General features: G+C 32.3%; 1 protein-coding gene across 1 annotated transcript in view; it reads left to right on the forward strand.

The window, feature by feature from the left end:
* LOC130673174 (iroquois-class homeodomain protein IRX-2-like) overlaps window positions 1-4,664 on the forward strand; it is a 30,869-nt gene extending 26,205 nt beyond the window's left edge. The window contains exons 4-5 of the mRNA XM_057478116.1: window positions 987-1,291; window positions 1,373-4,664. Coding sequence (XP_057334099.1) covers window positions 987-1,291; window positions 1,373-2,334 — 1,267 coding nt within the window. The 3' untranslated portion in view covers window positions 2,335-4,664. The remainder of the gene's footprint in view (window positions 1-986; window positions 1,292-1,372) is intronic.
* Window positions 4,665-10,877: the final 6,213 nt, after the last annotated feature.

Below are 10,877 nucleotides of genomic sequence, written 5' to 3' on the forward strand. Positions count from 1 at the left end.
TTTAAAAGATTTTTTTTTTCTTTTTATTATTCACCAAGACGACTTAATAATACGACAACTTTTTATTGCCTGTTATATAAACAAATAAACTCGCGCTGAAAAAAAAGTTCATTGAAATTGAAATTAAAATGAGACTTTATAATTTTTTAGTTTAATTAAATAATTAATTTACAGAGTACAGATGTAGGAAAATTTAATTTCAATTCTGTCGATTCAGCATCAAGTTTAATCTTTGATAAGGGGTTTTCTTTTTTTTTGGTAATGGGACGGAATAAAATAGAAAGAGTCGAGTAGAGGGTCTTAGTCGCAGTGTAGACTCACCCTGTGCCTGTATCTGTGAGTCTTTAAGAAAGTTGGAGCAAGTAAATAGTATGAAATGAGGCTGAGGTAAGCGAGAGGGCGAATAAGATGAGTCGAGATGCTCAGAAGCCTCGCCGAGGGTCAACGGGGACGGGAAAAAGGTTAAATTGTCAGATAAAGATCTAAGCCGGTATCCAGCTTCTCTGATTTTTTATTTTTCCTTTTAAGGAGTTTGAAATCTTATGATATCAAGCTATTGGATAACTTTTCCGTTAAATTTATCCTGCGCATTATATTTTTAAGCTTAAATATTTATTTTAGTACTCAATACTTTCATTGGCGATATCTCATTAAATATTTCAAATATCGAGATGTTTTGTATGGGTTTTGGAAAGGAAATTTTATTTCCTACAACTTTTGTATCAGTGAAAAATTTTCTAAAATCAATAGTTTTTACGTTACAGCCATTTAAACGATTTGAAAAATATTTTTGGCTCCAAAAAAATCTAGAAACGTCAAATTGTTGTTCCAAGGGCTGTATCTTTTAAAATTTTGATTTTAGGAAAGTTTTATAAGAGACAAAAATTGTGGGAAATTAAATTTCCTTTCCAACGAGCATAGATGACGTCCATTTATTTTAAAAAATAAATCTCTAAACGGCTCGAATATTTTTATTTTGATTGCAGATATGGAATGGATTTAAATGGCGCGCGACGAAAAAACGCGACCCGCGAAACGACGAGCACCCTCAAGGCCTGGTTGAACGAGCACAAGAAAAACCCTTACCCGACGAAGGGTGAGAAGATAATGCTCGCGATAATAACCAAGATGACGTTGACCCAAGTGTCCACGTGGTTCGCGAACGCGAGGAGAAGACTAAAGAAGGAGAACAAAATGACGTGGGAGCCGCGGAACAGAGTCGAGGACGAGGATAACAATAATGATGACGATGACAGCGGTCGCAAGAGCGTCGACGAGAAGGACCGACTCGGTAAGTCCCTCCCCCCCCACCCTATTTCCGATGATTACTCAATAAAATAATTAACAAACCAATTTATTATTTTTGCTCCAGATTCAAAAGACTCAGGAACGGGATCATCAGAAGACGGCGAGCGACCCACGAATCGTCTGGACCTCCTGCACCCCTCGACAGGAAGTGGACTCCAGAGCCGCATCCAGGAGAGCGAGTGGTCCGAATCCCGTGCGGACAGTGGGCCCGATAGTCCCGAGTGTCTCTACGACCAACGAGAGCCACCTCGGCACCCACTCCAGCTCCAGCACCCGGCGTATCTCAGTGCCCACAACCGGCTTCTGCGCCATCCGTCTCCCGAAAGCACCTCGCCGACGGGCCCAGTCCATTTGCCGACCTCAACCAGCACCTCCAGCGGCAACTCCACGGAAAACGCTAAGCCCCGAATCTGGTCCCTGGCGGACATGGCTAGCAAAGACGCTGATAGTCCCATAGTGCCCTCTAGTGCTGCGCTCACTGGCCTCGGGAATCCCTACCAGTCTTCTCCAGGAGGTGGCAAGATCGTCAGTCCCCTGGCGAACCGGTTCCCCCCACACCATCATATACATCCAGCAATTTCTGGGACTCAGTACGTCAGGCATCATCCGGACTTCTACCGTAACTTCTACGGTGCAGCTTCGCAGCTCGGCTCCGGGGACATGGCTTTCCTGGAGTCTTACTCGCGGACCCTCGGGGGTCTTGGACTCCCACCCAATTCAGTACCTGCGAGCATGCTGACTTCAACGCCGCCCGCTGTCTCCACCAGTATCACTGTCAAGCCCTTCCCCCTCAATGGCAGTACCAATTCTAATAATAATAGTAATAATAATAATAATAATAATAATAATAGTAATAATGCAAATAATAATAGTAGTAATAATAATAATAATAATAATAGTAGTAATAACAATAGTGGAGGCCTGATGACGCCGTCGGAGGTGTCGCCGTCGTCCTCGGTGTCCTCGCACTCGGACCAGAGGTCGCCGCATCCGAGTGAGGCGGAAGGCAAATCACCGCGAGTGTGATCGATGTCCAAAAGCCACGAGGTTTAGTGATGATGAGTAAATTTTCATTGTGACCCGACAATAAGCAGACTTATGTCTTGTAATTAGTGTACAGTTCTAAGAGATATTATTGTCATCTGGATCATATTAATGTTCAATGATTCTCTCCTGGTAATTATGAGAAGTTTTTGGGAACTAAATTCTATGAGGGGTTTTGAATTTTTTTTTTATAGGGATAGAGCTCTAGAAGTTTTCTCAGCGATTTTTTTTGTAATTAGCAATTTTTTTGCCCGCGAGTATATGAATGACCTGGAAAAACAAATTTTTTGACAAAACCTTTCAAAATATTTTTTTTTTTGCCCAAAAAAAAGCTTCTGTATAATTATCATGCATCCAATAGCTTTTTTGACTGAACCGATTATAACCGAACTAAATAATAAACAAATATATATATATATATAAATATATATATACATAAAAAATATGGAGAACTAGACAAAATGACCCATACGAAAAAAATATATATCCGGGCAAATCTGGAATATGTCGCATATATGCAACATATATATAAATATATGTCTCATATATGCAGATTTGCCCGGATATATATTTTTTTCGTATGGGGAGGAAACGAAAATTTTCGGACAAAATTTGAATTATTTCATAAATTTTCTAATTGAAATCCGCATCCGGGATGAAATAAAAAAATCATTCACTCCGCGTTCAATCGCAAATTTTTTACAGTGGAAATTTTCTTAAAAGCAAAAAAACATTTTTCCAAAAAAAATCTGAAATTTTCATTCATTTTTTTACGAAAATATTTTTCTTTATGTCAAAATTTTGTTCAGCTCTCCCCTAAAAATATATATATATATTTATAGTAAATATGATTCAATTAGCTAAGACCGATAATTGATAACAATATAAATAAAAATATAAATATAGAATATATTAATTAATAATAATAACAATTATTATTTATGTATTTGTACATAGTAGTTGAAAGGGATTGACTTAAAATGCCCAGCCAAAAAAAACTAAATAAAATGTATGTACTGTATGTAGTGTAGATGCGTATTATTTTATTATGATTTTTATTATTTTATTACATATTATATTATATTATATTATTAATAACAAATTGATTAATTATTAATTATTGATTAATATAAAAAAAACGAATGTAAGTTCGCCAATTAGCGAATGACCACGTGGACAATTGTTATTTCAATGTTTATTAAATATTACTGAGGACGCCTATCGAAAATAAATAAAAAAAAACATCTTCAGTGTTACAATTACAACGATCATTTAATTACCGACTACCGATTATTGATTACCGATTACCGACTTCTAATTACCGAGTACTGGTTATTATTGATTATGATTATCGATTGCATACTATAGATAAAAATTTAAAATATTTATGAATGAGATTATGAGTGGGTTCAAATTTCGAGTCGCGGGCTCGTGGATCCGCTGAGTCCCGGAAATCGAGAATACGAAAAGTCGACTGCGCCTAACATATCACGCGTGATTCGAATATTAATAATGATAATAATTATAATAATAATAATTATGATAGTGATGATGATTTAATGATAATTAAAAACTAACGATTGCCATCTTTCTTAGTCATTTATGTCCAAAATGTGTCGTGCGTCTGGATAATAATTAAAATCGCTCTTGTAATGCCACATTGGTATTTATTAAGAATAAATATTAATTTAATGAAATTTTGATGTTTAACATGATTTCGAGTGATACGAAGCCCTTTCGCAATAAAATTATCATTATAACTAAAAAAAACAAACGAGAACAAATATAAAAATGTATATATATCTAATTATATTTATGGTTGTTATCCTTATCCTTTAGTCCTTTAATTATTTATTTATTTATTAAATAATTAATCATTAATCAGTCAACTGATTGAGTTGTTTTCAGTTCAAACGGCTCTCACTTCCAAAATATTAATTTTTTTGCAATTGAGCTCATGACCGATTTTGTAGAGGATTTCATACTCTACAAATTTGTTTTCATATATTTTTTTCATATATTTGCTAGTTTTCACGTAAATTCAATTTGAAACGAATACAAATTGAACGGAATAAAAATTAATAATGACAATAATTGGAAAACGTCTTTATTAATGTTCAAACACCTGCCACGCCTTAAATATTAACTTTAGCGCAATATTCACCTATATCATTTTTGTAGAGAATTTAATGCTCTACAACTTTTATTTCATGCATTTTTTTCATATATTTGTTAGTTTTCATGTAAATTTAATTTTAATGAGAACGAATTGAACTTGGAATAAAAATTAATAATGACAATATTTTGAAACCGTCTTTATTAACATTCAAACACCTCCCACGCCTTAAATATCAATTTTACCGCAAAATTCACTTCAACAATTCTTATAAGAAATTTTATGCTCTACAAAGTTGTTCCCATACATTTTTTTCCTATCTCGCTTAGGTCTCAAGTAAATTTGAATCCAAAAAAATCTAAAAAATAATTTTCCAGGTTTTCTCCAAGAAATCTAATATTTGTTGAAATGATTCATATTTATGTCACCACGGCACGACTTTTTCAAAGACATAGTTGATGTACAGTCGAAATACAATTCCACGGCCATAAAAATGATCAAAACTCTAAAAATTTATGGATCCCGTATCGATTTTCTTAGGCGGGTATGTAGTTATAAAAATGCAAAGCGACTTCTGGGTGGTTGCAAGCAGCTTCGCTGGTTATTAGTAAACATTTAAATCGACAATCGCTATAGTCCTCTTCTTGAGAACCAGGAGAATGCCAATGCGGTCCTCCCTCTTATTATTATTCCTCGATATTTTTTATTTTATTTACATAACATTAGACTCGTCTCTCTCGTTCATTCATACCAAGTCCATTGTCTTCATCTTATTCTTATTCTTCTTCTTCTCTGTCTTCACTTGTTCCTCCTCAAGTTCTGCTGAGCGTCTCAATGAGAAAGAGAGCAAGAGACAAATCGCGGGAGAAAGTTTGCCGAAGCCCGAGGAATAGTCTGCTGCTGCTGCTGCTTCTGCTTCTGGGGATGCTGATGCTGATGCTGGTGGTAGTTCTCTGCTCCACTGATTCTGTTTAAAGTTGTGTTGGATTGGTAAAGCAGAAACAGAAACTCATAAGAGTTGGTATGGTATAGAGCAACACAGAGGATAGGACAGTTAAAGAGTTAAGAGTTGAAACAAGAAATCAAACCCAAGGACCACCCGCCACGGCCTTGGGACCACAAAGCCGCGGATCTCGAGGAGGTCTCTTGTGTCTTCATGAATCAACAGTCTTCTTCATCTTCATCCTCTCTTTAGTCTCAAACCAGTCCTTCTATTAACTATTTATTTTATTGTCAATTTTTTTTTTTTTATAAAATTTTTTTCGAACGTCAGTTTGATATTTTGATTTTTTTTTTGTCAATCATTATTTTATAAAACCCGTGTAAAAAAAACTCGTTCCAAAAAGATTCCAAAAAAGTTCCGCATATGGAACTTCTAAACATGAGACAGATTAGAACTTCGAATGGAACTTTTTTGGAACGTTAGTAATTTTGATGGTAAAAAAAAAGTTGTTATGAGCAAATTTAGAGTAAAAAAAGGACGTTCTTGGAACTTTTTAGGAATTTTTTATGGACGTTTTTTTTTTTAGTTCTATAAAAAATTCAAAAGTAGTGATTTTTGAACTATTTTGGCATGTTTCTGGAACGTCTTTATTCTACAAAAGATGCAAAAGAAATGATTTTTGAAAGTTTTTGGAACGCCTTTTTTAGTCCATAAAAAGTCAAAAGTGGTGATTCTGGAACTTTTTTTGAATGTTTTTTGGAACATCTACTTTAGTTCTATAATAGGTTGTAAAGTAACGATTTTTGGACCATTTTTGAATGTTTTTGGAACGTCTTTTTTAGCTTTCGAAAAAGGCCAAAAGTGGTGATTATGGAACTTTTTTTGAATGTCCATTTAAAATTCCAAAAATTTCTAAGAACGTTCTTTTTTTACTCTAAATTCACTCACAAAAACTTTTTATTTACCATCAAAATGACTAACGTTCCAAAAAAGTTCCATTCGAAGTTCTAATCTGTCTCATGTTTAGAAGTTCCACATGCAGAACTTTTTTGGAATCTTTTTGGAACAAATTTTTTTTACACGAGAATGGGGTAAAATGGACTGGTCAAATTATTTTTAAAATTTATTGAAGGCCAAAATTGATTTCTGGGGTAAAAAGGGCCATTTAAAATTTTCGATAAAATAATATATGAGATAAAAGTGATATTTAAATTCGAGATGTCAAGATAAACACATATATTTCGACACAAGATTTCAACGAGTTAAATATATATGATTTTTTAGAAGAAAACATCAAAGATGCCGGACATCCGGTTACCGCGCATACACGTGGACGGAAGGGATTAAAGATAAAGTCTGTGTTTTCAGATGAATTATTGTTTAATTTTATGATGATTGCATTGAAAATATTATTGATATAAATATTGAGCTGATTTCGGTATGGTCTTATTTTTATTTTGTTGTGCACAAGACATTTGCGCGAATGAATTACCGCTGTTGCTTCAGCTAAACGGTTTATTCCAATATTTATTTATAAAATATTTATTTTTATTCCAGTTGTTAAAATATTACTGACATATTAATAAGGCTCGACAACTTCAATCGACTTTTGCCACTCGAGTATCAATTCCACCGCAAAAACTAATCTTATCATTTTTATAGGAAATTTTATGGCCTACAAAAGTGCACTCATACATTTTTTTCATAAATCCCTCAGTTTTCGAGTTAATTAAATTTTTAAGTAAAAAAAAATAAATTCGAATTTTACTTTAAATTTGTCATTTATTTCAAACCTCTCCCAGGCCTCGAATATTGATTTTAACAAAATACTTAATCAGTACATTTTTGTAGGAAATTTTATGGCCTACAAAAGTGCACTCATACATTTTTTTCATAAATCCCTCAGTTTTCGAGTTAATTAAATTTTTAAGTTAAAAAAAAGAAATTCGAATTTTACTTTAAATTTGGCATTTATTTCAAACCTCTCCCAGGCCTCAAATATTGATTTTAACAAAATACTTAATCAGTACATTTTTGTAGGAAATTTTATGTTCTACAAGTTTATATCAGTCCATTTTTATCGTATCTCTTATCGTTTTCCCATAAATTAATATCAAAGCCCAAAAACTAAGTTCTTATCAACTCCCACTCAAAATTATGCATTTTCACTGCAAAAAAAAAAATGATTAAAATTATTCGAATGCTGATATACAGAAATAGCTTTCAAGAAAAAAATAATTTTATTTTTTTATGTATAAAAAAAAAAATTAACAAATAATAAAACAACCGAAAAATTTGAGTTGCCGAGTTTATAAACGGGCGTAAAGTTTACAATTCAATATCAGCTGAGACACGCACAGTAAACTAATTATATAAAGTACTACACATAAACTTACATTCCAAGAAGTCGATAAATAGACATATATATGTATATACATATATATTCGCGATTGAGTTCTTTAAATTAAATTTATTGCAATGTAGCGAACGCTCCAGTTGCCAAAGAAGTCAAAGTCAAAGTCGGATTCTAAAAATAAATAAAAATAAAAATAAATAATACATATACATATACACATATATGGAGTATATATACATATATAAGCATCTATACCCAAACTCAGCAGTAAAGACAAACGATTGATTTGTACGCGGAGCAGCCACGAAAATAAAAGGATCAGTCTCGAAAAAGTGTATTTAATTAAACCTGAGGATTCGTCGATGAAACGAGTATATAAGAGCATTGTATATATAAATATAAATATATAAAATATATATAGCCTTTATACATATAGATGAATATAGGGGGTGGTTAGAAGAGACTAGCCAGCGGATTGTGGACAAAAAACATTTAACAGAATAAAAGACATAGGGACGTGTGGACAGGGTAATCCTTGCCTCGGAATGACGAATCAATCTGTCGACTCTTCTTTTACTTTTATCCGCGGCATTAATATTCGCGAGTGGAGGTTATTTTTAAAATAATTTTTTTTAAAAAGTTCGCGGGAAAAAATCAAATTTTCGGTGGAAAAGTTCGAAGGTCTCTACGGCTCTAAGTATCAATTTTAGAGCAATTGGTGTAGGGGACATTTTTGTAGGAAATTTTGTACTCTACAAATTTAGATTAATAATTTTTTATCGTAAGTTGCTTAGTTTCTGAGTAAATTGAGTTTAAAGCATGAGATGAAAATTGAGGATTTAAATTATCTTTAGAAAATTTTTATATTTCTTTGAAACGTCTCTCTGGATGTAAATATTGGATTTAGAGTAATTGAGGTAAGGATCATTTTTGTAGGAAATTTTGTGCTCTACAAATTTGTATTGATAGTTTTTTATCGTAAGTTGCTTAGTTTCTGAGTAAATTGAGTTTGAAGCATGGGATGAAAATTGAGGATTTTAATTATCTTTAGAAAATTTTTATTTTCATTTGAAACGTCTCTCCGGACGTAAATATTGGATTTAGAGTAATTGAGGTAAGGGTCATTTTTGTAGAAAATTTTGTGCTCGACAAATTTGGTCTAGTGAATTTTTATCGTAACTCGCTTAGTTTCCACACAAATCAACACTAAAAATGAAAAAGAAAAAAAATTGTCGCGCGAGTCAAATGAAATTTATGATATTTTTTTAAAACCGACTTATACTTTGGCGCTGAGCGTGATGAGTTCGAAAAGGAAGTGCAGAATATGAAAGAAAGGAAGTTTAAGTTTAAACTTCTATACTCGACGAGATTTTTACGGCAAAAGAGCCGACTCTTGGTTATACGGTTCACTGCTCTTTGATGTCGCCATCAAACATACCAACTACACTAGGTTATAAGCATGATGCATAACCACTTCTAAGGAAACATACATCGCAATATGTCACTATAGTACTTGCCGACTTTCTTACTCGTGCAAAAAGACAGTACTTAGTATCATGAGACAGTTTTACTTAATAACTTTTAACAAATCTTTAGACTTCTTTTGATCATTTGCTTCCGCCATTGATCCAAATTATTTCGCGTTACACTTTTTATATTAATTAGCTTTTGCCTAATGACCATCCGCCCTCACCATTCCAATAAAAAATTTAATCCTATAAATGTTACTTAATTTTCGAAAATTTCCATTGCCGAACTTTACTAATTTCGACTAATACCCTGTAATAATTTTTTTTTTTACTTCTTGTACAGTTGAAAAAAAATTTTATCGCTACTTTTTTCAAAATTTAGCTGGCAATTGAATTTTTTCAATTTTCCATAGAAAAAAATTCTGGAATTTTTCTAAGAAAAATAGAAAAATTTTCGAAAGCTCAAAAAATATAAAAAAAAAATTTTGAGATTAATTTCGATGCATGGAGTTAAAAGCTGGTTCTCTGAGCTTCAATTTCCTTTTTTTAAAAAATTTTTAGGCTGATTCCTTCACGATTTCAGAGAGGCTCAAGCAAAACCTCAATGGAAAATAATCAGAGAAATTTAAATTGAAATTTTGAGCCGCAGAATTTCACGTACTTTCGATTAAATAGCTTTTGGAAATTTTTTCTATGAGCTGCAGGTCTCAGAATACTTCAATAATATTGCTATTCACGTGTGTGCTTCCAACAGAACGACTCAGAATCTAGTACACGGCTTTTATCATCGCTATTAAATTTTTTTCATAATCGAATTTATTTCATTACATTCCGCACATTGTCCTGATATTTATAAAAATATTTCAACTCACGTGCTATAGATTTAATATTTTTACTAATTGGAAAATTTTATTTGAAATTATTATGCCAAATCGTAGGTTTCAAACTTTTGTTTAAATAATTGATTTATTAATAAATGTATGAGCGAGCTCTGGAATTTATCAATACAACGTCAGCAGTAGTTATAAAACTAGTCAAGTCAGATTTATGATCAATGTTCGATAGCTGGATTTAAATTGGAAATAATACTCGTGTTTAACTTTTCATCGATAATTTTATTCATCACTCCAACAAATTACAGTTTTGGATTAAAATAACTTTGATAATACAAAATTAAAGGAGTATTCGAGTCATTGATTTTTACATCATATACTCTCAGTTTTGTTTAAATATTTACGCCGGAAATTGGATAAATTACTCACTGATTTCATTTCATTCACTCAATTGATTCAATTTATTTTAGACTTTCTCTTGAAAAAAAAAAAAAATTTTCCTGCGTAAAACTACTCTCCTGCCGATGCAAAACATGCCAAATTTTTTTTTTTTGAATTCTATGAACTTCAAGTATAATGACCAAAATAATGAAGCAAATTTTTGAATTTTCATAACTAATTATTAAAATTCAAACTGTTGTAACTCGGCTCAAAATTAACGAATTGAAATGAAAAAAATTTCATTTTAAAGCTTGAAGTCTCTAGTTTCTCGCCTATGTATTCACTTATTCATAAAAAAATTTTTTATCCGCACTAGAGGCAAAAAGGTCTAAGTAAAAATTTTGGTAAAAAATATTTCGTCTTAAAT

The sequence above is a fragment of the Microplitis mediator genome, chromosome 8 (genome assembly GCF_029852145.1).
Source record: "Microplitis mediator isolate UGA2020A chromosome 8, iyMicMedi2.1, whole genome shotgun sequence".
In the NCBI taxonomy this organism is placed as follows: Eukaryota; Metazoa; Arthropoda; class Insecta; order Hymenoptera; family Braconidae; genus Microplitis; species Microplitis mediator.